Source organism: Ranitomeya imitator, chromosome 3 (genome assembly GCF_032444005.1).
Source record: "Ranitomeya imitator isolate aRanImi1 chromosome 3, aRanImi1.pri, whole genome shotgun sequence".
Classification (NCBI taxonomy): domain Eukaryota; kingdom Metazoa; phylum Chordata; class Amphibia; order Anura; family Dendrobatidae; genus Ranitomeya; species Ranitomeya imitator.
In genome coordinates this window covers 713,055,880-713,073,791 of record NC_091284.1, presented here as the reverse complement: position 1 = coordinate 713,073,791, position 17,912 = coordinate 713,055,880, and the positions used below count along the sequence as shown (strand labels likewise).

Sequence of the window (17,912 nt, the reverse complement as noted above, 5' to 3'; positions counted from 1 at the left end):
ATGACCGTTTTCGCCCAGAAATAGCACAGGCTGTGTTTGGCACTGCAACATAACACCACTTGACAGACAGCAAGTTCGAACCTTGGCACATCAATGATTTCCTTTCAGTAAGCCGTGTTGTGTTTTTTCACGTTATTGGATTAACAGTTGCATATATTTCAGCCTTAAAGAGGCATTCCCACATCCAAGATCCTTTCCCAATATGTGGTAGGTGTAATAATAATACTAGCAAATCCCTCCAATTAGAAATGTAGTATAGTTCTTCTGATTCACTATGTTTCTTTCCTCATGTGCAGGCAATGCAATAGCTTAAGTATCCATGGTTACGACCACTAGCAACTAGCTCACTGACATTATTTTAGTGGTCGTAACCATGGATACCTAAGCTGCCGCAATGCCTGCACATGAGGAAGCAGACATAGCTAATCAGAAAAACTATGCTACATTTCTAAATGAAGGTATTTGCTAATATTATTAGTATTATACCTACTAAATATTGGGATAGGATCTTGGAGATGGGAATACTACTTTAACCTTAAATAAAAAGTGCTAAATTATCAGATATTGGGGCTTATTGGTATGGTGCAAAAACACAAAAAATACTCTCCTAAGTTGAGAACCTTTAGGAAGTCAGAACATATTAAACGTTGTCATGGACTTGTGTTATTTTAGCCTTTTAATTATTGGGGGAGATTTATTAAGATTGGCATTTGATAACTCAGTTCTGAACCAAAATCCTGCTGGAATGAGCTGTAAATTTATTTAGCGGCGAACGCCTCTTAATATACTTTGTGAATCTTTAAACTGGTCCATGCGTCAGTAAATGAAATGTATGCAAGCTATAAGTTTCCATATATTTCAGCTACAATTTCTGCCAATCATCATACATACAACTTATACCAGTGTTCTGGCACACAATATACTACATTTATAGAGCGATGTTGGTCAAGTCAACGTTATTAAGCCATGTCCACTTATAAGAAAAAGCAAGGGATAAAATGGCAAAAAGTCACAACATCTTGTCTAAGTAGCCTTGGTGACAAATTTTGAGACTTTGTAACACTGTGGAGGAAATGATAAATCCATATTTTGTTCCTTACATTTATTTGCAAATAAATATAAAAATAAATTTTGCAATACAAAAAAATGTAAAATATAAGTCAAATAAATCTGTCTCCTACCAAAGTGGAGCTATAATATTAATAATAATAATTTTTATTTATATAGCGCCAACAAATTCCGCAGCACTTTACAATTAAGCGGGGACATGTACAGACAATAAATTCAGTACTAGTTAACACAATTTAAACAGTGACATTAGGGGTGAGGTCCCTGCTCACAAGCTTACAATCTACAAGGAAATGGGGGGACACAATAGGTGAAAAGTGCTTGTTATTTCAGGTCTGGCAATTATAATAAATAGGGATTTTCATATAAAGCTGCATGATCCGGTCATCAGCCCGTGTGTTTAAGTGCAATAGTCAAGTATCAAGTGCAGTTATGTGCATGGAGGGTGTGGAGACAGATGAATAGTAGGGTGCAGATTCGCATGCAGATAATATTTGGAACTAAGGAACAGGACAAAGTTAGTTTACTGAGTAGTTGATGTGGTAGGCTTGTTTGAAGAGATGGGTTTTTAAAGCGCGCTTGAATAGGTCGGGGCTAGGTATCAGTCTGATCGTCTGGGGAAGTGCATTCCAGAGAGCTGGCGCAACACGAGAGAAGTCTTGGAGACGGAGGTGCGAGGTTCGGATTACGGGGGATGTTAGTCTTAGGTCATTTGTAGAATGGAGGGCACGTGTAGGGTGATAGACAGAGATGAGAGAGGAGATATAAGGCGGTGCAGAACTGTGGAGAGCTTTGTGGGTGAGAGAGATGAGTTTATACTGGACCCTGTAGTGAATGGGTAGCCAATGTAATGACTGGCACAAGATGGAGGCATCGGTGAAGCGGCTGGACAGAAATATGACCCTGGCTGCCGCATTTAAGATGGATTGGAGAGGAGAAAGTTTGGAAAGAGGGAGACCGATCAGAAGAGAGTTGCAGTAGTCCAGACGAGAATGAATAAGAGCAACAGTAAGAGTCTTAGCAGTTTCAAAGGTGAGAAAAGGTCGGATTCTGGAGATGTTTTTAAGATGCAGGTGACAGGAGCGAGTGAGTGATCGGATATAGGGAGTAAAGGAAAGCTATATAGAGAAATACTGAACAATATGACATATTGTAATTATCATGGTGATTTCCCAAATGGGTTCTATGGGGTAACATTTTTCCTTGTGGAAAGTGACAAGCCAAACCTGGCATGTCAGAGTAAGGAGACTTGGAAGCCATGCAATGCTCCTCTGGGAAATATGCAAACTGTCTCTTCAGAGAGGAAAAGGACTAAAACTCTAGCGCCACAAATTGGAAGTAGTGATTCTAATGTCAATATCGATATTGACTTCCAATAGGTCGCCGTTTCCTATAGGTGGCGCTAGAGTTCTAGTCTCCTTCCTCTCTGAAGAGACAATTTGCATTTGATTTCCCAAAAGAAGTCTAAATAAAATAGCTAAATAATGTTTGGTGACAGTTTTTTAAATAACCACATGGTGGCAGCAGAGTACTCTGAAAATAACCGTGAAGACGCAGCATTGCTGTCAGTAATACAGAGCATTGGCCACGGCTGATCTGACTAATCCTTACTGATGGGCCAGGTTCATTCCAATGCAGTAATAACCTTTTTGCAATGATCAGATTGTGGATGTGAGTGTCTCAGTGAGCAGCTCCGTGTGCTTGTCGGCATCTGCGACTGTTACGTGAGCTGCGGCCATTACATGCACTGTACTCATCCATAAAATGACCAGCATACTCCTGGGACTGGAGCAAGATTTGTGGCATCAAGAACGACACTGCTGGCCATGAATTTGACAAATGGGTTTGCCATGTCCCTTTCCCGCCCCACTTCTGCCCACTTTGTCGAAGCTAGACAAAATAGAATGCCACAACAAGCCAACATTTAGCACAGCCTCACATTACGCCAACATTCTGCAACATTTCAAAGCTTTTCATGGCAAAATTCTGGCATAAAAGCTTTGATGAATCAGGGCCATAGACTGTTATAACAGTCATCTGATTATGGCCTAAACATGGCCGCACTCATTGCATATAAGTAATGCAAACAAGCAGTTCAGCAAATAATCTCACGTGAATGGGTGACTCCATGCAGTTCCCTGGTGTCAGATGGCATGGGAAATAGGGATCAGGAATATTGGATTATAAAATGCTCAATCCTTGAATTCACCATGGATGCTCATCTGAGCGTACACATTTATGGTGGAGTCAGGAACAACAGTGGTCCACAAAAGTCTGGCTGACATCTACCACATGTGAATGGCCAAATCTATCCTGTCCTATTCCTAGTGAAACACTACTGCTGCCCGTACCCGGCGACATGAGGTGGGTCATGTGTAACTAGCTCCTGTCTGGCATCTGATCGGTGACTAATGAGTGTTGTGCACAAGATGTCCGCACACACCGGCATTTCCCACACTACTATTACTGCAGATGGAGTCCCCCTGGCTCCCATGTTGCCGGGCAGTCCGCCGAATGCTTTTCATGTGTTTTGGTCCTGCTGCAGCGCCCCCTCAATGTGTGTCTACAGGACGGGGAGGACTTCCGGCGGAGGGCACAATGCTGTTTGCTTTCCTCCATGTCTGGAATCTCTGACTCTTGTTTTCCTTCTCTGCAGGACATTGCTTTATGCGGCCGCTCTTATGTAGTATTAATAGAAATCCTTGTTTTCGGCCAGCGAGCCGGGACATTTATTTTCACGTCTCTGCTGACATTACGGGCCTGTTTTCCTTTCAGCTAATCGAAAGCTTTGAGGATAATGTGAATAACACTGAGCGCTCCATAATGGGGCAGGTTATTGTGCAGGCGCTGTGTTTATATCACAGTGCAACGTGAAAGGATGGCCATGTTATTACCGTAGAGACGAACACAGGCTGAAAACAGATGAGCACAACGCACGTGCACCAGTCTACCTTCCCGTTTTGTTCTAGGACTGACCCGAAATGGCACAATAGCTCCACAACAGGTGACAGCTACAGATCTGCTGTGATGCATATGGCTAGGCCTTCGTGTTTGCGGTAGGTAATGTCTATTGATTTACCATCATTGCACATAATATTACCATTAAAGGGAACCTGTCACCAGGTTTGGCCGATAAAAGACAGGCATCACCTTTCAGTGCTAATATATAGCATTCATGCTGTATATCTGCCCCCAACCCGACCTGTGAGAGAGGAAAAATAACTTTCATTATACCTACCTCAAAAGGTCAGATAAGTACGCCTGCGCAGAAGCGCTGTGCCGAGGAGACTGTGGATGATGCAGTGACGCGTCACACACAGACCAAGCAGGAGGGCAGCATGCCAAGCGGTTGGGAGGCGCCGGACCAAGAAGAGCACACCCCTCAGACCGGACCGCCCCGCAGGTGAGTATAATCAATGTTATTTTTCTTCTCTTACAGGTCGGGCTGGGGGCAGATATACAGCATTATAGAATGTTGTATATAAGCCCTGAAAGGTGATGGCCGTAACTCATAACTGCTCACAGGTTCACTTTAACACCTATAGAATAGAGCAGTATCACCAGCATGTCCAACACGTATATGGTCAATGCTTCAGAAGCCGTCCATATTGAAAATCCGGAAATATGTAATCTCATTACTGGATCCATTCAAAGTTAGGGAGAAGTATTGACATGCTATCTAGAATGTGTATAAATGCAGTGAATTTCTGGGAACATGGTCTCCATCACTGATTACCAGGCACCACGCCACGCATTTTAGTATAACAACTCAGTCCCATTCACTTAAGAAAGCTGCAGTCCCAGGACCAGCCACTACAAGGTGTAGGGTGCAGCGCCTGGCAAACAATCAAGGGGGATGTGGCTCCATTTTACCTGTGAGGTCGAGTTCACATCCGACATTTAGGACTCGCTCACATCTGTATAACGGCAATAAAAAAAAAAAAAAAAATCACTCCGATGTTGATCCAGAAAAGTAGTACGAGTGCCATGCGAGTACAATATGATTCTTCTCACATACTATCTGTATTACATCCGAATGCAATGCATTTCTATCATCTTTTACTGTAAGGTTCTATAATTTAAAGCTAGTTTACAAACCTAATAAAGCAATCATATACGGAGTCTCAGAGATGATCGGTATAGTTACTGACATTACTGCTGTTCAGAGCAGCCGGGTCTCGCTGAGCGCCTGTGAATAGCAGAAACGTAACTTACTGCTATTCACAATCGCAAGGGTCGGATTCCGGAATCCCCATGGACTACGTCGGATCTGCGTGGGAACCGTTTTATCCAATAAATTGGTGAACAAGGGACTGTCTCTTATTTTTATTCCAGTCCTTTAATGTTTTTTAGGTATCCTTTTCAGAACTACTTCGGATTCATTGGATTACGGCGGATCTGCATGGGTTTGTTGTTTTTTCAAAAAACTGGTGAATGAGGGATATTGTGGAGAAGTCTTATCTCGAAGTATTCTTTTCTGTGAGTGTGTTTTTAATTTTGATTACTGGGTTAGTAATGGGATTGTCTGATAGAAACCTCTCCATTACTAACCCCAGGGGTTGATGGCAGCTGTTATTTTTGACAAATCACAGCTGCAATCAACCCCAACTACCATTACTGCGATTGCCACCGCACCAGGGCAATCGGGAAGAGACAGGAAAAGCACCAGAATTGGCACATTTCATGTGACGCGCCAATTCTGGGATGGCTGGTATTTTTAGTCTGGGAAGGGCACGATAACCAGGGACCTTTCCAGCTTGATAATATCAGCCCACAGCTGTCTGCTTTAACTTTGCTGGTGATCAAAAATAGGGGGGGGGGAAAGGGGGACTCCACGTCGTTTTTAATTACTACATTATTATGTTAAATAAGACTAAACACACTTTAGTGCCACATGAAAGGTACTAAAAGTGTGCAAGTTTAATAATTTGTAGGTGGCTTTGTGACATTAAATGTCTACAGGACATCTATCTATTCTGAGGGTTCGGACTGTGAATTTACTGTACTTGGCTGATTAAATTTTCTGGTTCCTTTGAGATGTGTGCGAGAAAAAAAAAAAAATTACAGCATATGCATGCTCGGTGTGCCATCCGTTTTTCTTCTCACACACATTGCCTTGCATTGGTAAGTCTTGTCCGATAATCGCAGACATCACAGCATGCTGTAATTTTTTTCTCATCCAAATTCCACCTAAAAAATTGCAGATCAGCACTGACTCATTGAATGACATTGGTACAAGTGCAATTCGATTTTATATTGGATTGTACTCTTGTCTGGTTTATACGCTGATGTGAGCGAGGTCTTATGGTTTGCGTAGGGACCACAATCTTCAGACTCCTTTCCACAACACCATTGCGTCATACATGCCCATAAGGCTATGTGCACATGTTGCGGAATGGGGTGCAGAATTTTCTGCACAAAATCCGCATCTCCTGGCAGAATCCGCAGGTGCAGATTTGACGTGGATTTTGTGCGGTTTTTATGCGGAATTGATGCGGATTTTGTGCGTTTTTTACCACTGCGGATTTCTATAATGGAAGGGTGCAGAAACGCTGCATGACATGCACTTCTTTCAAATCCGCAGCGTTTCCGAGCGGATTTTTCTGCACCATCTGCAAAGCTTTTTTTTTTTTCACATTGATTTACATTGTACTGTAAATCACAGTCCGCATCTGCAGCGTTTCTGCGCGGAAAAATCCGCTGCGGATCCGCACTAAATCCTCATCGTTTGCACACAGCCTAAGGCTGTTGAGTTTGGGGCTGGAGATCCGCAGCCATACAGACTAAGAATGTCGGACGTATGAAACTGACCTTATATAGATTCTATATATCATGTCGTCATTAAACATGGAGGCATGTGAAGTTAATGGCATTAGGTGGGTGGCCCAGATACAGTACACCTTATATGATGGCACTTAGGACTTCCATTCTACACCCTATTGAACGGTACCAATTATGAGACCTTATTTCCAGCTTGATCCATTTTATGGGGGTCCAAAACCTAAGCCATCAATATCAAACTCCCATAAAACTCCTTCCACTTAGTTAGAAAGAGTTCCTCACTATCAATTAACAGGTGGTCAGTCTGAGCTTTAGGTCTGAAATGATTCCCATGTGAGCAAAAGCCTTCCAATCATACTTTATACGCAGTACTTATCTATACAAGAGCGTAGATAGACTAATGAAAATGAATGGATATGGATTCTTTGGGGGACGCTTTTTTTTACTTTACTGTACCGTATATACTCGTGTATAAGCAGAGTTTTTCAGCACATTTTTTGAGCTGAAAATGTTCCCCTCGGCTTATACATGAGTCATTGTCCCAATTTATGGTGGGGGGGAGGAGGAGGAGGAGGAGGAGCGGTTGAGCAGCGGGTCACAGGAGGAAGGAGTCGGCTGCTAAAGCCTGTGCCCGCTGCTAAAGAGAAATGAATATTCACTGCACTGGCAATGAATATTCATTTCTCTAACAGTGCGCGCACAGTTACAGCCGCCGGCTTCCAGCAGATGTCGGGCTATCACGGCTGCCCGCTCATTAAGGTAATGAATATTCACCTCTCTCCAGTCCCATAGGCTGGAGAGAGGCGAACAATAATGAGCGGGGACACGTGATCGCCTGGGTGGAAGAGCTGCTGGAAGCCGGAACAAGATGTTGGGAGGGCGAGCAGGGAAGGCAAGTAATATATATTTTTTTTTTTTAGGCTTTTCTCAATGGGGCCATACATACAGGGATAGTGATGAGGAACCACGCCTACAAGGATGGGGATAAGGAGCCATGCAGACAAGGATGGGAATAAGGAGCCATGGGGACAAGGATGGGAATAAGGGGCCATGCGGACAAGGATGGGAATAAGGAGTCATGGGGACAAGGATGGGAATAAGGAGTCATGCAGACAAGGATGGGAATAAGGAGCCATGCATACACGGATGGGAATAAGGAGCCATGCATACACGGATGGGAATAAGGAGCCATGCATACAAGGATGGGAATAAGGAGCCATGGGGACAAGGATGGGAATAAGAAGCCATGGGGACAAGGATGGGAATAAGGAGTCATGCAGACAAGGATGGGAATAAGGAGCCATGCATACACGGATGGGAATAAGGAGCCATGCATACAAGGATGGGAATAAGGAGCCATGCATACAAGGATGGGAATAAGGAGCCATGGGGACAAGGATGGGAATAAGGAGCCATGCAGACAAGGATGGGAATAAGGAGCCATGCATACACGGATGGGAATAAGGAGCCATGCATACACGGATGGGAATAAGGAGCCATGCATACACGGATGGGAATAAGGGGCCATGCATATACAAGGATGGGAATAAGGGGCCATGCAGACAAGGATGGGAATAAGGAGTCATGGGGACAAGGATGGGAATAAGGATGGGAATAAGGAGTCATGGGGACAAGGATGGGAATAAGGGGCCATGCATATACAAGGATGGGAATAAGGAGCCATGCATATACAAGGATGGGAATAAGGAGCCAAGCAGACAAGGATGCGAATAAGGAGTCATGCATACAAGGATGGGAATAAGGAGCCATGCATACACGGATGGGAATAAGGGGCCATGCATATACAAGGATGGGAATAAGGAGCCATGCAGACAAGGATGGGAATAAGGAGCCATGCATACAAGGATGGGAATAAGAGGCCATGCAGACAAGGATGGGAATAAAGATGGGAATAAGGGGCCATGCATACAAGGATGGGAATAAGGGGCCATGCATATACAAGGATGGGAATAAGGAGCCATGCATACACGGATGGGAATAAGGAGCCATGCATACAAGGATGGGAATAAGGAGCCATGCATACAAGGATGGGAATAAGGAGCCATGGGGACAAGGATGGGAATAAGGAGCCATGCAGACAAGGATGGGAATAAGGAGCCATGCATACACGGATGGGAATAAGGAGCCATGCATACACGGATGGGAATAAGGAGCCATGCATATACAAGGATGGGAATAAGGAGCCAAGCAGACAAGGATGGGAATAAGGAGCCATGCATACAAGGATGGGAATAAGGAGCCATGCATACACGGATGGGAATAAGGGGCCATGCATATACAAGGATGGGAATAAGGGGCCATGCAGACAAGGATGGGAATAAGGAGTCATGGGGACAAGGATGGGAATAAGGATGGGAATAAGGAGTCATGGGGACAAGGATGGGAATAAGGGGCCATGCATATACAAGGATGGGAATAAGGAGCCATGCATATACAAGGATGGGAATAAGGAGCCAAGCAGACAAGGATGCGAATAAGGAGTCATGCATACAAGGATGGGAATAAGGAGCCATGCATACACGGATGGGAATAAGGGGCCATGCATATACAAGGATGGGAATAAGGAGCCATGCAGACAAGGATGGGAATAAGGAGCCATGCATACAAGGATGGGAATAAGGGGCCATGCAGACAAGGATGGGAATAAAGATGGGAATAAGGGGCCATGCATACAAGGATGGGAATAAGGGGCCATGCATATACAAGGATGGGAATAAGGAGCCATGCAGACAAGGATGGGAATAAGGAGCCATGCATATACAAGGATGGGAATAAGGAGCCATGCAGACAAGGATGGGAATAAGGAGCCATGCATACAAGGATGGGAATAAGGAGCCATGCATACAAGGATGGGAATAAGGAGCCATGCATACAAGGATGGGAATAAGGGGCCATGCAGACAAGGATGGGAATAAGGGGCCATGCATACAAGGATGGGAATAAGGGGCCATGCATTCAAGGATGGGAATAAGGGGCCATGGGGACAAGGATGGGGATAAGGAGCCATGCATACAAGGATGGGAATAAGGGGCCATGGGGACAAGGATGGGGATAAGGAGCCATGCAGACAAGGATGGGAATAAGGGGCCATGTAGACAAGGATGGGAATAAGGGGCCATGTAGACAAGGATGGGAATAAGGGGCCATGCAGACAAGGATGGGGATAAGGGGCCATGCAGACAAGGATGGGAATAAGTAGTCATGCATACAAGGATGGGAATAAGGATGGGAATAAGGATGGGAATAAGGATGGGAATAAGGAGTCATGCAGACAAGGATGGGAATAAGGGGCCATGCATATACAAGGATGGGAAGAAGGAGCCATGCAGACAAGGATGGGAATAAGTAGCCATGCAGGCCAGAATATGGGTTAGGGGAGAATGCATACCTGGCTCATACTCGAGTCAATACCTTTTCCCAGTTTTTTGAGGCAAAGTTAGGTGCCTCGGCTTATACTCGGGTCGACTTATACACGAATATATACGGTATGTATTTTGGGCAAAAAAATAATTTAACATTTTTTATTAAAAGAATTTGGATTGTTGGCTTGTATATAGTGTTTTTTTCCCTGGTGGCTGTAGTAAGAGTTAACTAAATCCATCAGTGAACTTGTTCTCAAAAAAAGTTTGTAACTCTTATCTGTCTTTTACTTAGCTTCTATCAGCTGAAAGTTGAGCTCAACTTTAATATGGTCTGTATTCATCAATCAGCTGATAGGAGGCAACATTTTAAATGACATCCAATTGCAAAAATTATTTTAACTCAAAATATGTGAAAAAATATTGTCTCCAAAGGTGTCCATTTCATTTAATGTGGGTTCAATGCCGTATTTATCAGATGTGTAATATTCTTATCATTGTTTTCCTTGCTCTGTGTGATATCCAGGAAAGCACACGTACCTGCTAGCTTTCGATTGTCCAGTTTTAGTCTATTGTGAGGATTGGTGCCATAGAGAAGAACATGTGTCTCTGTATGAACAGACTGTAGCTCCTCCAAGGATGCTTTCCTACCACGAATACACTGCAGAGAACCAAAAGACAATTTCAGCATCAGCTTAGTAATATAGGGAGCAGATTAGGATTGCTAGTAAGCCCTTCCCGCTATAATAGTACGTTCTATGTCAAATGTGGGTGTACGGATGTGGGTTCAGGCACTGACCCCGCTCAATACTGGGTAGCTGCTGACTGCTGTACAGCCACCTACTGCCCACTTAGCGAGGACTGCTGCTCTTTAACCAGTTAACTTCCCATGTCAATCTAACAGCATTAAATAAATGGCACAATTAGGTGGCGCAAACATTTCAGTAGCAAAATTGTAGAGTAGCCGGTGGATTGCCATGGGCAAACAGGCCCCATGACCGCCATCATGGTGCTCTTATGACGCTGGACTCAATGGAAGAACAGTAATCTGATCATATACTGCAATTTTGTAGCAGAAAACATAATAGAAAAAAAACACAAAAAAAAGGCTCAGGGGTGAAGGACATCAAAACATTAATTACATAGCAGGGTAGGGAAGGACTGGGAAATCAGATCATAAAACAAGCCAAGATTCATGATACTCTAGATTGCTTGGTGCCTGCAAGGTGCAAGCAAACAGTCGGACCATGGAGATGATCCCCCAAAAAATAGTCACATATAATGGGCAGTGACTACTGTAAAGGTCTATATAAAGCATAAGGTATCACAGCCCTCCGAGGAAGCCCACATGAAATGCAAGTCGGGGCTGCACTGGACATCACATTGGCAGGCATTGGGTAAGCTGGGCACCTTATTATTAATGTGACTCTCCTTTTGGGTTTTTGTGATACCTTATGATGTTAACCTAACCTGTTCTACAATTAATGTTTTGATGTCCTTATTATCGTATATACTAGAGTATAAGCCGAGAATTTCAGCCCATTTTTTAGGCTGAAAGTGCCCCTCTCGGCTTATACTCGAGTCATACCCACGGGTCGGCAGGGGAGGGGGAGCGGCAGCACTGTAATAATACTCACCTGCTCCTGGCGCAGTCCCTGGTTCTCTGGGCGCTGACAGCTTCTTCCTGTAGTGAGCGGTCACATGGTACCGCTCATTACAGTAATGAATATGGACTCCCATAAGGGTAGAGCCGCATATTCATTACTGTAATGAGCGGTACCATGTGACCACTCACTACAGGAAGAAGCTGCCGGCTCCGGGGAACAGACAAGCAGGGACCGTGCCAGGAGCACGTGAGTATAACGCACTGCGTGATATTCACCTGCTCCACGTTCCACCGTCGGCGCCGCTGCGTCTTCCCCGTCCTCTGCAGTGACGCTCAGGTCAGAGGGCGCGATGACGCGATTAGTGCGCACTGCCCTCTGCCTGAACAGTCAGTGCGGAGGACGGGGAAGACACAGCGGTGGTCGGCGGTGGAACGGGGAGCAGGTGAATATTGCAAGTGCCGGGGGCCTGAGAGGTGAGTATGTAATTTTTTATTTTTTTCATTGCACCAACAGCATATGGGGCAAATATCTGTATGGAGCATCTTATGGGGCCATGTGCAGCATTATATGAGGCAAATATCTGTATGGGGCCATGTGCAGCATTATATGGGGCAAATATCTGTATGGAGCATCTTATGGGGCCATGTGCAGAATTTTATGGGGCAAATATCTGTATGGGGCCATGTGCAGCATTATATGAGGCAAATATCTGTATGGAGCATCTTATGGGGCCATGTGCAGCATTATATGAGGCAAATATCTGTATGGGGCCATGTGCAGCATTATATGGGGCAAATATCTGTATGGAGCATCTTATGGGGCCATGTGCAGAATTTTATGGGGCAAATATCTGTATGGGGCCATGTGCAGCATTATATGAGGCAAATATCTGTATGGAGCATCTTATGGGGCCATGTGCAGCATTATATGAGGCAAATATCTGTATGGGGCCATGTGCAGCATTATATGGGGCAAATATCTGTATGGAGCATCTTATGGGGCCATGTGCAGAATTTTATGGGGCAAATATTTGTATGGGGCCATGTGCAGCATTATATGAGGCAAATATCTGTATGGAGCATCTTATGGGGCCATGTGCAGCATTATATGGGGCAAATATCTGTATGGAGCATCTTATGGGGCCATGTGCAGAATTTTCTGGGGCAAATATCTGTATGGAGCATCTTATGAGGCCATGTGCAGCATTATATGGGGCAAATATCTGTATGTGGCATCTTATGGGGCCATAATCAGCATATGTGCAGCATTATATGGGGCAAATATCTCTATGGAGCATCTTATGGGGCCATAATCAACATTAGTACAGCGTTATATGGGGCATATTTTAATATGGAGCATCTTATGGAGCCCATCATAAACTGTATGGAGCATTATATGGGGCGTATTTTGTATGGAGCATCTTATGGAGCCCATCATAAACTGTATGAAGCATTATATGGGGCTCCTGATTCAATATAGATATTCAAAAACACTTAAACTACTGATGTCTCAATTAATTTTACTTTTATTGGTACCTATTTTTATTTTTGAAATTTACCAGTAGCTGCTGCATTTTCCACCCTAGGCTTATACTCGAGTGATTAAGTTTTCCCAGTTTTCTGTGGCAAATTTAGGGGGGTCGGCTTATACTCGGGTCGGCTTATACTCGAGTATATACTGTACATTTTTTTGTAGACAGTGACAATGTTCTTAGTAGAATTTATTGTATTTGGAGTGTCCTGGCTTATTTATTCTGGTCTTTTAGACAGGCATATGGACAGTTGGACATTTATATAGTATGTATCAGCGGATATATATATATATATATATATATATATATATATATATATATATATATATATATATATATATATATATATATATATATATATATATATATATATATATATATATTTTTTTTAATCATGCCCATTTCACCAATTTAAAAACATTATTTCATATCACCGTGTCCATAGACGTCAGACATGTGAAAATATGTTTTTAATCTGTATACATTAAATACTGTTGGACTTTCTGCAGGAGCCTCCACCAACAAATCCATCAGAATGGACACCTAGAGAAGTACATCCAAACAACAAAGGCCAAGATGGAACACGGCAGACCACACTGTATTTTGGGGGCCAATGTAAGCCGTTGGCACCACTGCTTGATGGCCTAGTTATGGTTGTATTACTGGTGGAGGCTATTGTACAGATCGATATAATGTGAAAGAAATGGTGGACTCCGCTTTCTGGCAGTGACACGATGAGTATAAAGCAATCTGTAGCACACTACGATAGTAGGGACGTCTTACTTCACAATGGTTTCGCAGTCCTCTCTCCTGCAGGCGCGACCAGATGCTCTGGATTCTCCCCGCGTGCTCGGGGTGGTTGCTGTTGTCCCCGCAGGTGCACTGATGTTTTAGCATCACAGAGTCATATACGACTCCTATTTTGGAAGACAAGAAGTAATACAATGTCATGCACTTTATTACAATTATCAGCAGAGAGTGATTGTAGCTCAGCATTTCAGGGCTCAATTCATTGATCCCATTTTTTCTTTTACCTGTGGTGAAGCGTGGTTTGTCAGCTTGCTCTGGCACTGAAAGTGTCATGGTTTTAGATGAGGGGTCTTGAGTGGGGAGAGAGGCTGAAGCCGGTGAAGACTTTGCTCGAGAGAGAGGACGATGTGCTCCTGAAACTAGGGGAATCATCAGGGTATCCAGAGGCGCTCTTTTCACATGTTGGGGGGTGCGATGGTGGGCGGCCTCCCACACGTAGTTCTGAGGGGTACATAGGAAGTGCTGTATATTACCAAACACATAGCACAAACAACAACTACATCCAACATAAAGAATTAAAGCTACAAACATGATCATCCACTGATAAACTTAGGGGTTTATGCCTTTAAAACACAATGGGGAGGTCAGTGAAAACGTATTTGGCATATCAGTGGGTATTTAATTGGTCTGAGCCTGGTAATTGCTAGAACAATGTGTTGTAGTCCTAGAAAAGTGCTGGGCCACTTCATCTTCTGTTGGCGCTACTGAATTGTTTGGGAGGCTGCATGGTTACCTGATAACTATAATAGACTTACAGTTTCTACAGGCTTGTTCACTGTGCAAGTAGCCCATGTGTTTTTGGTTCTATAAATTTTTTCTTGTTTCTACAAGACTGGGGAGTCTACCACTCCTCTGTGGGCCATTTGCACTGAAGTTGTTCCATCCGGCAAGTCCAAATGGATATTTTCTCTCTGAACCCTGCTTATACAGGTACTATACAGATGATCAGGTTTTTAAATACATCAGATAGGGATTATATACATTAGATAGGACTGCTCTATTATGGGTATACCTTGGCGATTGGTGGAGCAGCTTAATATACATTTTTTTGCAAAAAAACTTAACTAAATACCCTGCATTTTTTTCATTCTTTGACTAGCACTTGCTTATTTACTGTGACTTCTTTACAACAGAGTATTTTTGACCTCGCTGTGCTCTTTTTGTGTCTAGACTTACAGAGAGTCTATTATCCACATATTATATTTAGTCCTTCATATAATTGGCTTAGCCCCGATAAAAATAATATTAGTACTGTAGATTTTAGTAAATGCGCTTAAGACAAAAACGGTGTTATTACATAAGTGAGGGGGCTGTGGCATAACCTTGGTGTGACCAAGGCCTCAGCGCACCTTTAAGCCCCCTCATCCCACTCTCCTGTGTATAGCAGCCATTCACTGCATACAGGATTACAAAGCAGAGATGGTCGATACTGACAGGTGAGGTCCGGGCCAGTTTTAGACAAAGTAGGGCCCTGGGCAAAGGTTTAAACTGGGACCCCAAATGCTCACATGTTGCACCATCACACAGAAACATTTCGGTTGTATTTACATGCACTGAGTTCTGGCTGCTAAAAAAGCGTGATCGACAATATTGAAGCCGTTTGACATTTGTTCAGCCTCTTTACACTGGGTGAGGAAAAACGATGGGCATAGAATGATCACTAGCAGATCAATCTGATCCCATACAGTATCATGTTATCAGCAACATATCTGCCCCTTAGTCCTCCATATAGTATAATGCACCCCATAGTCCTTCATATAGTATACTGCACTACCCATAGTCCTCCATACAGTATATTGCACCCAATAGTCCTCCATTGGGTATAATGCAGACCCAATATATTACACATAGTATAATGCACACCCAATAGTACTCAATAGAGTATAATGCACTCCCCATATAGTACGTATAGTATAATGCACAGCAAATAGTTTTTGATAGAGTATAATGCAGCCGCCATATAGTATAATGCAGACCCCATATGGTATAATGAAGCCCCCATACGGTATAATGCAGACCCCATAGTCCTCCAGTATTATGGCCACCACATGGTACAATGCACCCCCTATATGGTGTAATGGACACCCCATACTCCTTCAGTAATATGGCCACCATATACTCAATGACTTAAAACAAAATAAAATGCAATACTCACCTCTCCCCGTTTCTCCGCTACTCCCGTCTCTGAAGAGTGTCTCGGCAGCTCCACTGCCCGGCATAGCATAGCGCGATGAAGGGACGTCATTGTGTCCGCTGGGTCAGAAGCAGAGGGGAATGATGGGAGAGGGAGCTTCACCTGCCACTCCGCCCTCCATCAATGCTTTCAACTGTATTGGCATCCAAGATGCTGATACAGTTGAACGTGCGATGCCGTGTGTGCATGCTGTGGCTCGGCTACTCCAGTGTCAGAATATTTAGGTCTGGAGAATTCAATCAGACAGTGCTCCAAAGCAAGCACTGCCAATCACCACGGGGGTTGGGCGAAGTATTGTAATTTGGTGGGTGGAAAGGTGCAACAAGCCCTTGGCCACAGCATGGCTGCACCAAAAGCCCCTTCATTTACATATGTAATAAAACTATTTTTCTATAAAAACACGTTTACTAAAATCTACAGTACCCATATGATTCTTATAGAGGCTAGATTACCTATTAGCAGATCTAAACAGTTAAACCTCAGTTTTGAGTGTGAGACTCCCTTTAGTTTTTATTTCATAAGTCAATATTGCGCATGAAAATAAGCAAATAATATAATAATAAGCAAGTAATATATCTTATAAATATATCTTATCAGTGATAATAATCTCTCATTATCCCTTTGTAACATATTTTATTAGAATTGTTTCTTTCTCCTCCTGGATTGATCTCCGATTCTCAATTCACAGGTACAATCTCTAATATCTGTATGCGGTGAATAGAGATTTCCCCATTACTGGGATAGGAAATATAGGAGATAGCAGTTGGTGCTCATAAAGTTCTATGGAGAGGAGCTATAGCCAGACACAGATATTAGGCTGCAAGTTCTCCTGAAACAACATTAACTCTTCCAAGTCCTACATTTGTGATGTGTAATATTGGAGGCCCACAGTGCCTTTATAAGGTCGCAGAGGCATAAGTTTATGGTTTTCTTATAATTTATGGATAGTACTGTCCGGTATGGTTCATATGGAACCAGCTTATCATCCACGTGGCTTTGCATACATCATTGACAGCTGTAGTAGCCTTTACCTGTGGAAGGTAGTGCTGCTGGACCACTGGCTGACTGCTGCCGTGTGCCTCGGGGGCTGCACCTCGCAAAGCGTCCAATCGGACTCGAGAAGGATTTCCTCCCATTTCCGGAGGCCTCTCATTTATGGAAACACTATCATCCATTTCTTCTGAAGGGATCTGGCTCAACCTTGGTTTTTCACTCGTTTTCTGAGGGCGCTATACAAGAAGACAAATTTGTGATGACGCAAATACAAATTTACCCACCAGGTTTCAGACTGAAATCATTGCACTTTTACCATGGACATACTAACTATAATGACAGACCTGAACCTGTTGTAATGGTAACGGTGGTCCTAGTTTGCCACCTAACAATGACACCAGCCCCACTGCCCTAGTACATAGGGCTTTCTGCATGTCAGTCGGCAGGTGTTACATTAGTCGCTCAGCCTCTGAACATGGCATCCTACAGTAACATCTCTGTCTTCTGATATAAGGAGGTACTAAACACCTGCACGTTGGAAATTCTAA

At 43.5% G+C, this 17,912-nt stretch overlaps 1 protein-coding gene across 4 annotated transcripts in view; it reads right to left on the bottom strand.

The window, feature by feature from the left end:
• HDAC7 (histone deacetylase 7) overlaps nucleotides 1–17,912 on the bottom strand; it is a 579,208-nt gene that overhangs the window by 41,559 nt on the left and 519,737 nt on the right. For all 4 annotated transcript variants that reach the window (XM_069758685.1, XM_069758686.1, XM_069758684.1 and 1 more), the window contains 4 exons: nucleotides 17,403–17,600; nucleotides 14,402–14,618; nucleotides 14,151–14,284; nucleotides 10,770–10,890 (listed from right to left, as the gene is read on the bottom strand). In XM_069758685.1, coding sequence (XP_069614786.1) covers nucleotides 10,770–10,890; nucleotides 14,151–14,284; nucleotides 14,402–14,618; nucleotides 17,403–17,600 — 670 coding nt within the window. The remainder of the gene's footprint in view (nucleotides 1–10,769; nucleotides 10,891–14,150; nucleotides 14,285–14,401; nucleotides 14,619–17,402; nucleotides 17,601–17,912) is intronic.